Source organism: Sander lucioperca, chromosome 10 (genome assembly GCF_008315115.2).
Source record: "Sander lucioperca isolate FBNREF2018 chromosome 10, SLUC_FBN_1.2, whole genome shotgun sequence".
Taxonomy (NCBI): domain Eukaryota; kingdom Metazoa; phylum Chordata; class Actinopteri; order Perciformes; family Percidae; genus Sander; species Sander lucioperca.
In genome coordinates this window covers 31,154,802-31,168,588 of record NC_050182.1, presented here as the reverse complement: position 1 = coordinate 31,168,588, position 13,787 = coordinate 31,154,802, and the positions used below count along the sequence as shown (strand labels likewise).

The 13,787-nt window shown below is 40.0% G+C and overlaps 1 protein-coding gene across 3 annotated transcripts in view; it reads left to right on the top strand.

The window, feature by feature from the left end:
• The window catches only part of LOC116049227 (tumor necrosis factor receptor superfamily member 11B), a 91,544-nt gene that overhangs the window by 67,086 nt on the left and 10,671 nt on the right, over positions 1 to 13,787 (top strand). For 2 of the 3 annotated variants that reach the window (XM_031298687.2, XM_031298688.2), the window contains one exon: positions 13,190 to 13,417. In XM_031298687.2, coding sequence (XP_031154547.1) covers positions 13,190 to 13,417 — 228 coding nt within the window. Of the gene's footprint in view, positions 1 to 4,756; positions 5,008 to 13,189; positions 13,418 to 13,787 lie in introns of those variants that run through there. The other variant, XM_031298686.2, reaches the window with a different exon arrangement.

Here is a 13,787-nt window from a genome sequence, read left to right as displayed (position 1 = left end):
TGTCTTAACAAGCCTTTGAAAGTTGATGAATGGCTAACATCTTTATGTTAGGGGCAACTGAATACTAGTCAAGTCAATTTTAATGATATTGCCCAAAACCATAAATTTTTTCACTTGGAGTGCTCTGAAATACAGCATCTGTAATATACAACACCCTCTATCCTTAAACTCTTTATATGGATATGGAAAAATTCCACACAAAAGAAATGTTTACCACCACAACATCAGAGAGAGGATTCTGCTTCCAGGGTGGACAGACAAACAATACCTTTAATCAAACGATAGAAAAAGAAGCATTGTCCCTGATTACTGTAAGATAAAATTAACTGTGAATTGAAGTTTATATTAGCTAGAAATATGCTTCCTCAAGCATTTTAAAGGGGAACTATACAGTTTTTTTAGCTTAACTGAACAGCTTCGGAGTCATTGGAATGGTTATATGACTTTTTTTGAGTTGAATGGTGGCCTCAGCGTCAGGAAGTATCGCGTGATATCAGGTCTTGCGATGTAAGAAATTGCTTCACAGCACTGCACACATACGCCCATTCAGGAACCGGCTAACAAGGTAGCGATGGAGTTTTTCACACTATCGTCATGGCTGAGCCAGCAAAAAAGAAGCAGAAAGCTAGGAAAGCATTGTCGGAGGAACAGAGACAGAGGAAACAGCAGAATGACCGAGAAAGTTATTACAACAGTGTTGCCAAATATTTATTCCGAAGCTGTAGGGGGAGCTCTATAGAGAAACCTGCGAGCAAAAAGCGAAAAAAAAAAGCGAAGAAATGGCCAAAACTGAATAGCACCCCTTTAAACAGTACAGGAATGTGAAATGGAAGAAGAAATCTTGAACATGTTCAGTAGCAGTAACAATAACCATTCACTGGCCTGTAAATATTACTACCACAGGCATGTCAGCTATGTACAGTTCAATGAGGAGCCTAAAGAAAATCATGGTCTTTGCCACATCAACTCTTGGAGATACATGCTGGTTGAAAAACGTTTACTTTTGAGTTACCATAATAAAATCACCCTAATGAGGTGCTCTGTACAATTTTTAGTAACTGATATTATTTCTACTGTAAATTACAGGATCTTTGGATCTTCTTCTTCTTCTATTCTTCTTCTATCTCATTTGCCTAAATATGCTTTATTTGCATGCATGGGTAAAAGCCTTTTATGCTCACTGTGTATGTTACCTTTCACTGTCTCAGGTTTCTATTAACACAACAATAGTTACCAGTTCCCTTTTTCCATTCATTTGTTTATGAGATCTGTTATGGAAATGAGTGGGACTCCAATGGGCGCACACACACACACACACACACACACACACACACACACACACACACACACACACACAATTGTGGCTACCACGCAACCAGATAATACTATACACTAATAAACACAGAAGTTACCATGGATCTGAACAATGATTGGCTATGGTAGTGAAAGATCTGCTATCTGCCTGTAGTATGCAAACATGATGGCAGAAGCACATGTGATCATTTTCAGATAGCCGTTATTGTTCCCATAGGGGTCATTTTAATGTGCATTGTTCATGTCTCAGGAACATAAATACAAACATATACTGTACTGAAAAAACATGCTATGGCTGGGGAGACAACACTTAGCCCTAAATACAATTTGACTGGATATTCAAAATAAATCAAAATATAGTATTATTGTTGACAGGCCAAAACCAGCCACCGATTTATGGACATATGGTGAGTCAATCAGCAAGTATAGCTTTATTTTTATTTAAGTGTGTGTGTGTGTGTGTGTGTGTGTGTGTGTGTATGTGTGTGTGTGTAGTATATGGTTCACCTCGTAACACCCACCTCTTTCCTGCTCCTACGCTACAGACTTACAGTAACCGCCACCTAACACGTCAGGAGAGCTCGCCGTGATGTTAACGTGGGTGTGTTTGAGAGGGTAGACGTCCAGCTTCAGCTCCACCATTGTTGCGGTGTATCCTGACCTTGGTGCTAAAAGACATGTTTTTTTATTTGTGTGTGTGTGTGTGTGTGTGTGTGTGTGTGTGTGTGTGTGTTAAGTCATCCTGTGGTGAGCTGTGACCTCACCACTAAGACTTGCCTCACACGCCTCGGAGACTTGTAGGTGGGTGAGTGTGTATTTTCTCAGATTACGTTGAGACTTTGTGTTTCTACGTCAGCGGACTGTGACATTTTGTCATGCCTTTACATGGAGGTGGACAGTGAGCGGCTACAAAAGGATAAATGGAAAAGCAGATTTGTTTTAGGACCTTTGATATCAGAGGTCTTATATCAGCATCATATGTTACAGTAAGAGCACAGTGTGGGAGTGCCCTTTTTGGGTTTACTACGTGAGTTGTCCAGTACCCATTATGCATTTTGACCTCAATGTGGTAGTTTTCTCTTTGGTTGAAACCTTGTATTGTACGACTGTAGAGTTACTCCTTCAATGTTTTTTGGAACACTTTATTTAACTTATTAAACAGACGACTGGAGAAAAAGAAGACCAACATTTGAACAAGTTTCAAAACCGAAATGTCACTGGTAAATGTCACTGGATTGGCCCATTGATATACATCTATTGGACTTTAGAATGTATAAATGTGTGTGTGTGTGTGTGTGTGTGTGTGTGTGTGTGTGCGTTTTGTCGAAAATGGAAAATGTTCTTTTGATTGAATTGTTTTTACCCAGAGTGCACATAATTTAGTTGTGAAGACTGGAAAGAGCGAAAAGTGACTGAAATTCTTGACCTAGGAGGAAATAAAAGTAACTTAAGGTTCACTTACTAGCTTTTTCAGGAGCTTTCCACCGCATCTAATGGTCATCAGTAGGTGGAATTTGCTCAGTTGTCATCAGGTAACGTAAGCATTATTTATAAAAGGTGTTTGTATTATACAGTAGTCCTATATATTTGGGAGATATTTTAAAGGTAGTAAGTGAACCTTGAATTAATTTATTTTTTCAAATTACAAGAACCTTTCTTTTCTTTATTTGCTGAAAGCAGTTTAAGCTTATATTGTAAGAATATAAGAAGAAAAAAGAATCCCCTTTAGATCTGAAGAACAACTCTATGTTTTCCATACAGATTTCTTAGCCATATTCACATTATATTATGAGTAGTCTCACTTTGCCAGACCCTCCTCCACAGCGCAGCCTAAGAGGGTCTGGCTAGTCCACACAGCATTCCGGGATGGGAGAAAAACGTGCTCTGGTTTATTGGCATTTCTTTAAACCAATCACAATCGTCAGCGGACAGAGCCCCAGTGTCAGTGCAAAATAGCCTCGGGAAGGAACTTGTTCTGGTGGAACATTGGTGTACGTTGTTTTAGTCGTGCAACAGAAAACTCAGATTGGACAGATAGTCTAGCTAGCTGTCTGGATTTACCCTGCAGAGATCTGAGAAGCAGTTAACCATAGTCCTCATAAATCCATTGGAGTTTAAAATTCCAGCACAAAGAAACCAGAAGGACATCCGTCCGAACAGAGTGACATCTGGCGGAATTTCCGGTGGGTACGGAGCAATCCCGGAAGTGAAACCTCTTGGATATAGACTATATTATGAGTAAAAAAATGTATTATGTAGAATGTTACATTCAGAAGGCACAATACATTCAAGTATGCCATTAGAGTTTCTTGAGTGCACACAAATGTCCACAGGAAGATTCAATCCAATCAAAGTGATTTTCACTAAACAAGTCCACTGTACAATACAGCTTAAAGGTGAGAGACGTTGCTGGTGTAATCAGACAGGATAAGGGCCAGCTTCCAGGTGTGAATGTGTATAACTGTGTAAGTGTGATCAGGGTAAAATAGTTCTCATAGCTCTCAGTGAAACTTCTGAATAAATAAAGGGTAAGAAAAATAGCCAGTTGTTGGACATGTAATTATAAAACATTCAGTAAATTTCTTTGCGAGATATTGTAAAAATGATCTGGAGTCTACACTTTGTGGAAAATGCGCTAACATATTTGCAGCACAGTCCTTAGACTAAATAAACTGAAGTAACAAAAGCTGTGATTGTTCACAGTTTTAACAAAGACAGTATTTTGATTGGATTCTTGTGGTTCTCAAGTTTCTTAAACAGTTATTCTCAGCACAGTGTTGTCCAGCCTCACTTAGACAACCTTTCCAATTTCCACCAGCGGATGTTCAACTAAGCATAACCCTGTCTTACTAAATTATGTTGGCTGGTCCAAATAAACAGCTGTCAATCATTATATTTACATACTGTTAAACCAGAACTCAAAACATTTATCCTGGAAAATGTTTATTTATTCACACTGATTAAAGCTCTTCTTTTTTTTTTTTTTTTTTTACTTTGACACATTGGGCATGTTACAGACTGGTTGTCAAACACAAAAAAACACTTCTTCGCACTGTAGAATTTTCATTAGGCATATGGAAATAGTTGCTTTGGAGTTTTACCTCATTGCTGTATTATTTTACCAGTAGTCAGGAAAATGTCATGCACATACTGTAGGTTATTGGCTTTATTTCTCTCGAAAGACTCACATCCCTACTAAAGAAAGACATTCATATTTTGCACTGAAGTCATACTTGTCATCGTGTTTTATTCCCATGGAACTATGTGTCATTTCTTGCTCCAGTACAATGTTCCTCCACAATTTGTCATATTTATTAGCATTTCTTTTAGGGAATATTTGTATTTCTTTAAAAGGTGGACCCTTTCTGTTTCTAAATTCACGAATGAATCCACATCATCAGATTTTTAAAACCTCGCTTTCTTTCCTTTTTTTGTCGCCTACACAATTTACTTTTAGGACTGAGGGGACTGAGACACAAAAGACAGACAGAGAGGGCTGTGCACTGGGTAATGAGGTGGGTGGGCACATTCCCTCTCTCTCTCTCTCTCTCTCTCTCTCTCTCTCTCTCTCTCTGTAGCTACTGTATAAGTACAGATCTGTGATGGAGACCCCATCACACCGCAGTTCACGTGTACGCAGTGGAGATGAGCGCTCGGATAGCGAAATCCAACCCGGCCATGAAACTGATAGTGGTGAGTAAACAAGAGTTTCTGCAGCTCTTCTCCTTGGTCCGCTGAACCGATCTGATCCACATAAGCGCAGGGACGCTTCTTACTGAAGGAATTATATTTTTGTTTTGCGAGACGTGGGTTATTGTTGCGCTACACGCGGTTTCAGATACATGCGAAGTTCATACAATCAGTTGGGTATGAGCACTCGCCGATAGTGCCATTATATATTCCCAAAAAAAAGGGAATTCTTCGCTAATCCCGTCTCATGTTCCCTCTGTACAGCATGCTTCCGTGCAGGTAGTGTGATGATGTTTAATTTATCGGGGCCAATAAATAGTCACTTCACTTAGTTTTTGTTTTTTCTTGTTTACAGCATGCTGCCATGTGAGAGTTATTATAGTTTTCCTTACAGCCTAGAGTACCTGTTTTACTTGTAGACATATTCGAAATGACATGTATGTCTGATGTATAGGCTATTTAAATGCTCATTAAGTAGAAAACCACCCACTATATTAGGCTCAAATACGTGCAGTATACTGTAGTATATTTGCATGACATTTGCATTAGATAAAGGGATTTCTGTCTATGGGAATAGAAGGTAAATGCACCTAAACCCAGTTTGTTAAGGCTGACATATTTATGATGTGCAGGGTGTAGTCAAAGTAACACCTGGCAATATAATGCAGTCCCATAGCATCTCTGCAATATAAGCGTGTACAGGTAACTAATATTCAGTTTGGTTGAGACTGTGTAGAGAGATGTTGATTCTACTTTTTGGTGACTTCTGAGGCTGTTTTGTATTGTTAGTTGATTATATTAGATTGTAAGCTCACATTGCAGAAAGTATCAAAAGTAGGCTATTACAGTATATGTCTCTTAGAAGTAGAGATATTTTTAAGATGAATAAAAGTAAATTATTTGATTTTTGGAAATAGAATTGAACTATGTTTATACTGGAAGCTATTTGCTTTTGATGATAAATGGAGCTTATGTTTTGCCCACTTTTTTATTCACTGCTGTGAATATTTCCAACCCACATAATGGACCTACAAACAAGTTCCACGATTTCCATCAATCAATTTTTCTATGGCACATGTGAAGGGAATGAAACTTAACAAACTTGAGACGCAACGTGTTGCCAGATGGCGTTTACTGTGAGTTTGACGTACTAATTTGTTCTAACTAACGCTTCTCAGGGGGATTTTAAATGTAAGGGTTAGGAACTGTTATTTCCTTTGGGTGTGTGTTTTGCATGCTGTGCTGTGTTGGGGCCTTTGCAGGTTTTGCATATGTTCATGTAAAGATGTGTATCTGGGCAGAAACAGATCCTAAACTGTTGCTACAAAATACTGGACCCACTGTCTATCCTCATGATCTGCCTGTGTGTTTGTCTGTGTGTGAGAAAGACAGAGAGATCCTGTTGTGTATGGTCAGTCGCTAATTTTGTTTGTAAGTTGTGGCGCTTCTTTGTGTGTAAAGTAGGTGTACAAGGCAGTGAAATACAAATGAATGTGTGCACGTGCCACCATTTAATGTGATATCATCCACCCAGAGTATTTCCTCTACCGCAGCGCAGGCTGCACTCCACAATTGACCTAAAATAGGCAAATATTTTGTTCTGACATAGTGTTCTTGTGTTTATCCATCATTCAGTTAGTCATTTGCCCAGCCATACGAGCATCTGTTTAGCCAACTAATGAGTCAGACGGCCAACCACTCAGTCCTGTCTCCACTGCGACCATCCAGCCAATAAGTAAATCTGCACCCCAGCCAAACAGCCTGCCACTCACTCTGACTATAAGCAATTCTATGTTAAAGGGACACTGCGATTTTGTGTCCAAAACATTGTTTTGGCTTAGAGGTCCGGCAGTAAATGCACCTCCTGCACCTGTGTGCTCATCTTGTTCCCCTGCATGCTTCTGACTCATGTGGTTGTGTTCTGTCTGCGGCAAACACACACCTTTTGTTTGGGTCCTTGCCCGGGATGATGTCAGTGGAACATACGTGGAAATTTGACACCATTATGTTACGTTGTCAGTCTTTTTTTTTTTTTTTTTGTGTAGACACACCTTCCAAAAATTGGTGGAGAGTTGAGGTGAGCACAGTAATTCTACTGAGGAGAGACATGTCTGTCTGGTCAGCAGCTAGTCAACCAGCCAGCCAATCAGACAACTCCATCCTAGTAATCCAGACACTAACCCTCATTATCTCCCTCTATCATCTGTGCTCTCTCTATCTTTACGCCTCCTCTCCTTCACCCTCTGTTGTGGCCGTTGGCTTTAGCTGCACCAACTTCCCTAAACCTAGCTGCAGGCTCACACTTTTTGGACAAGAGCAGGCAGACATGAGAAGCTACAGAGAGGTCACTTGGCCAAACTCAACTTTTTTTTTTTCTAGATAAACACTGGAGAAACGGTGAGGGAGTGAGTGTGACAGGGGGAGGGAGACATACAGAGGGTGTGGAAAGGTACAGGATCAACATGTATTAAACAAACGTTTATTCAGAAAGCAACGATTACCTCTGGAAGTTGCTTCTGCACACCTAACTTCCCCTTTTCCACCAACAGTAGTACTGATAGCAGAAGTGTGTGTGTGTGTGTGTGTGTGTGTGTGTGTGTGTGTGTGTAGGACTGAGTGATTATCAGACACAAAGAGCAGAAAGAGATAGTGTTTAATCTTACAACTGATATAACTCATGTTAAAAACAGCATACATACATATGTTAGAACATGGAAGAGAGAGTTTGATTTATTTTGCCTAAAAATCCTTCATTTAAAATCTCACATAAGTAAAAGTACAAGTATTATCAGCAAACACATGGTATTAAAAGAAGTACTCGTTATGCAGCAAAATGACTGATATATAATTAAATATGTAATTATTAGCTTGTTAATACTGATGCAATAATGTGTATAGCATTTAATTTTTGTAGCTAGTTGAGTTTTTTTATAGAGTAGTAGGAGGTCTAGTCGAGTTTATAAAAGATCAGAACGGTTTTTTTTTAAACTCTTCACAATTTCCCAAAGCACAAACTGACATATTCACCAACAAAACCAGCAAGTATCACATATGAGAAGCTGAAACCAATTAATTCTTTGCTCAAATTAATACTTATTGATTAATGAATTATCAAAACATATGCTGAATAATGTTCTATTTGTTAATTGATTCATTGACTTATTGTTTCTGCTCTAATCATCATGACATACATTAATTGATTCTGCTCGGTTAACAGTACAACAGCAGACTGGTTCAAGTAATTGATCATACAGTACTAAATTATTTGTTATGTTAAACGTGCTAATTTTTCTCACAAGAGTTTCGGCAGGAATTTCAAAAATAGAAGCATTTTTGTTTGAGGTGATGGGTGATGAGTATATGAAGTGAACATTGCATGCAGTATTTGAATTTAATCAAAGATTAGGAATAACTGTGATGGTAGATGTTCAGTGATAACAGCATGGCAGCATGTCTCTCTCCGTCTCTGTGTGAGTGAAAATACAGATTCCATATTCACAGGATTCAAAACACACACACACACACACACACACACACACACACACACACACACACACACACACACACACACTTCCAAGAGCTGGAATCCCCCCTCAGACCACCTGCGTTCTACAGTTAACTGAAGCCATGTGCCTGCTGGATAAGCTGGTGTAGTGTGGTTTGGTCCCTTTGCGCCATGGCTCTTCTCCTCATGCCATGATTTAAAACTGACCTTGGGCTACCCAAACTCTGATTCTCCTCTTTCTTAGCATTTCAGTGTGCTCCCCATTCATTGTAACTCTAAGCCTGAACCCTATCCGCTGGAGATTATTTAAATACTGTGGCTAATTTGTTCTGGAAGCATTTTAATATTTCCACTAACAACACAATGGAAGGCACGTTTACTGTTTCAAAATGTAATTGTGATTCACTGAATTTGGTTAAGTTGTTGTCTGCTTACAGATGCTATTGTTTTTTGCCTGATTTCCTGGACATTTTTTATTATTTTTTTCACCTTTTGTATCCTATCAAAACAAATCAAAATGTATCTCCCAATCCCTACCAATCAAAAGTTAATTTTATTGTACATAATCAAGCTGCCTGACTTGCTCTGTTTATTTTTTACTGTATCTTCAGTGCAGTGCTTCTGATGAAGAGCGTTTTAGCTGGTCTCAGTGTTTACCCATGTGTGTAAAATCAATAAGCCCACCTATTATCTGTAGATGGGGTTCTCTTTATAAGCCCATATGGAAAGCATGTGTTATTATTTAAAGGCTATTTCTGTCAGGTGTCTGAACTCTGTAGTTATGCCGCTACAGCCCATCTGTCATGCAGCGCTTAAAGTGCAGTTCAGCCTGTTTCACCAAAGCACTTTGTCATCATAACACTTGTCTACGGATATCCTTTTGACAGCAGAGAGGTCATAGAAAAAGAAAAACCCTCATAAGTCTTATAAACCTTGTCTTGCCAAAGGACTGGCATTATTTCAGGAAAGATGTCATTGAATGTCAGATATATTACATGTGTGATAAATAAACACACTGTGAATAAGTGTGACTTTGCTCATCATCTCACCACCAATAACATCTGACTGGACTTTTCACTCTGTCTCTCTTGTGTTGCCTGTTGTGAGAAATGCGGCCCATCTCCTTGATCCAGGATGACCTTATGTATCACCGCACTGTACAGACTGGAATACACTTGTTGTTTGTTTCATCCAAGAGGATAACATCTGTTAAAAAGCACATGTTCTCTGTTAAAGACTTGGTAACGATCGTCTTTGCTCTATATAAACACAAGGTTTTCTTTCAACTCACTTCAAATGGGATTTACTGGCATGGAATACATAAGCAAACCGAATCAGATGAAGCCGATTTATATAGTGTTTTCATTTTAACCATTATTTAACCAGAGGAAGGCAACGTAGTGAGCCTGCTTTTTCTAAAAAGTAGCTTCACATACAGTTCTCATCACTTACAATGATTTGCTGCCCTGCCTTGCTCAAGAGCATCATGCTTAGGGAAGATAGAACATTATCATTACCTTCATACCTTCGTTCATCCTTTCCCCTCAGCTGGCTGTGCTCCAAGTAGGATATGCCTCTAGCTGAGCTGAGCTCTGATGATGCAAACAGTATAATTATGGCTGTCAGTGGCCCCTAGCTGCTGTGTAATTTGGGTTTCCAGCGGTCGTGCAAGATGTCGTCAGATGGCAGCTTCTACGGCGACAAGAAGGGTGAAAAGTTCAATATCTCTTTTAGCTGCTGATAGACGGATTCACTCACACCACAAGACATTTTTACCAATAAGTTAATTCTCAAAAAGTTGACAGTTTTTCTTTTCCTCAGTAGCAGAAAGCTACTGTACTGGCTGGTTTGGAAAAGTGTGGTTCTGCCTTAAGTGTGCCATATGACTGGGAAAAAAAATAAGTTTGACTTAAGACATTGAACTGTTTTTTCATCTTAAACGTGTTCTATGTATGACAGATAGTCTTAGTTCTAAGATGTAGCTGGAATTGATTAGAGTATACAATTTGATTTGCTTTCCTGCACAGGTTTAAACTGTAAAAGATAAAAGAGTGAATAACAGGTAGCTCACAGTGTGTGAGGTTGCATTCAAACATTATGTGTTTTTTAACAGTTTCAAAGAGATTTTTAGATCTGATCATGAAGATGTGATATCATAAAGCGACATATCTGAGCATGCATGTGCTGTCATTTTATTTCACCAACATTACTTAAATTGCTTTGCACTGACTCTGTATTGTAGCTGGAGTCTAGCCAAACTACTGTGCTGTATGAAAGATATGAAAAACAACATGAACCTGACCACTTCCACATGTGCTCAGGCTCGTCAGCTCTCGTAACTGCAGATTGACTGAAGATTCCTGTCCTGCCAGTAAACTCATCCTGACTCGAACCCAAGATTAAAGTCGAAGCGACAAGTGTAACCGTACCCAGATCAGCAAAAGCCCAGGTGACCCTCTGGCAGTCCCTCGGTACACTCCACCCTCCTGATGTTTCCAAATTGATTGGATGTGGTCTCACGGCTTAATAGTGTGTATATACACTACTTAATTTGAAGAGCAAGACTATGATTATGGGGTTGATTCCTGCTGAGGCCACCCATGCTACAAACAAACAGATGCAGCCATGGTACTGCTCAGAGAGTCGCTTCGGATGAAAGCCTTCCACCAAATGTTGTGCTCAGAGGTCAATAGGTTTTGCCGGGAAAACCACTGCGCTCGCCAGGCTGTTTGAAGCTTGGGTTTCTATTATGGTGTGTAAAACCCATTCATTTATTTTTACTATCTTATTCAATGACCTCTGTTGCAAAAGGAAAACAGAAATAGAAGGACCTACACATTTTTTTCTTTTCTGTGTCGTGCATCATTTCAGGTTGATAACTCCTTAAATATGAGTTGTGCTCAAAACAGAAATATATGTACAATGTTAAACATTTTGAAGGAGAACACAGATGAGGGGGAGGCACAGCTCTACGTGAACACATGTAGATGTCTGATGAAAAGATTTCTGTAACCAAATATTTTGTAATATAATAGTGAATGGGAGACACATATGTGCACCCACATACACTGAAAATAAACCGCTTTCGCTCTGGTTTTTGTTTTGTTTCACACACACATACACATAGTACATTGTGTGTTGCGGTTGCAAGTCTTAAGGTAAATGGGATAAGTACAAATACACACACACACACACACACACACACACACACACACAGGAAGGAGATCAATGGTGTGTAGCGGGTAAACTATAGAACAGAGTGGGTGAGTGTTTTGTATTCTGGTGGTAAATGGGGAAAGCCCAGTAACCTCCAGCAGTTCCCTCTATGAACAGCAGCCAGGAGAGGAGACCACAGAGCACTGAGCAAGACAATAATTGGACATGAACACTTGTGCGCACACACACACACACACACACACACACACACACACACACACACACACACATACACACATGCGGCAACACACATTCCTCCATGTGTGCACTTTTGCACGTACATGCAGGAATGTGTTGTACTTGTTTGTTGTATGAATTCATTCCTTTTTGAAGATGCACATACAAACATGGTGGACAGCAGAAAACCACATACAAGCATACACACATACAATGCAAGGACGGCCCATTGTTAGTTTGTCCAAGCAGTGAGGATGTATCCCGGCCAATGGGAAAGTCCACAGAGCCAATGGCTGACGGACTGAAGGAGCCAAATGTGTGACATCTGGTCTGCATGTGGCCTCGACCAGATGCGTGGCTGCATGTCAAGCATGCTGCTCACAAACTGATATCTTGGATTTTAGGCCAAAGCTTTTCAGTTCCTGCTCAAGCGATGATACATGGGCTTGTTTTTGAGGCAATAGCTACATATGTCCGTCTCAGAGGCCTCACTAACAGCCACCCACTTTACAGTGTGTCCATATGGATGGGTTGCTTTTAGCGGGGGAAAAGATACATGGGTGTGGTGCGCTCATGCTCCAGGGCGGTATTAAACTGCCGTAGATCAGTGTTGAATCACGTCATATGCTTTTGGGCTATAAAGCAGCCTATCTTACAGAGCTGCTGACAAGAGTAGGAGACTGCTGGTGAGGTCAGAGAACACAGGGCTGCACAATTATCGTCTATAATCCTGTGTCAAACACTTTATGTGCAGAACACTGGAATTACTGAAACATCTGAATTCATTTAAAAGCTTTGGAAAACTGTTAGCATAACAAAAAACAATGGCAAAAGTGGAATAAAATAAATATGATCCCTTAATCAAACTAATAGTCAGGATAAAATTTGCTCACGGCATTCAACATCATGATTTGAGGCTACACAAAGGGACGATATTGCCTGCTGCAAACAAGCTAAGATTAAAAATGTACAGTTGTTTAAAACGCTGGCCCTGTGCAGTAATCTATATCCGTGAAACTGCTGCTGAATTTTCTGAACTCCCTGAACGGCTCTCTATAAAGCAGAGGAAATCACTTTAGGACTGCGTGTCCACCAGGAGCTTCAACTTTACAGCTCTGACCTTACTTTCAACTCCTTGTTACTGGAAGCTTTGGGTTGGCAAGTGCTCCAAAAATATAAAAATATTTGAACCTTTAGCCAAAGAGGAGCTGTGCACGAGATGGGTTTCATTAGAGATTTTGTCACTGCAGTTGACTCAGTCCTAAACCCACTTTCTTTCTCTTGCAGCTCTTCACAGCTTCTCTGTCCTGGGCCTTCCAGCAGCAGGCCGTACCGCCAAAGTACCAGTACCGCGATCCCGTGACATCTGACCTCCTGCTGTGCGACCAGTGTCCTCCTGGCACAGCCGTGAAGCGACACTGCACCGCTGACACACCCACAGAGTGCCAGGCCTGTCCTGAGAGGCATTTTGCTGAGAACTGGCACTGGGGGGATACGTGCCAATACTGCACCTCGGTATGTACAAGGCCAAAATGTTTACCAAAGGTTCTCTTTGGTTTAATACCTGGGCTGCATTTGTTTTTCTGCAGGCATGTTTCTCTTCTTTTTGCATTAAGTGTGTGACAGACAGTAGTTTTCATGAGAAACACCAGTGTGTGTTGTATCTCTTTTGTGTGTCTTTTCACACTTAAGTAAATCATAAAAATCTGAGCTCATATCTTGGTCAAGAATTCCACTAAAGTTCAATATCCCTTTAATGTTATTATCTACTCCTCTGTGGTTGTCCTCGTGCCTTTTCCTTAGATGCACGGCAATATGATTTGTTTACATTTTGGCAAAGCATCTGTAATTTTTTTAAACCAGTGTTTCCACTTTAGTTGTTGTT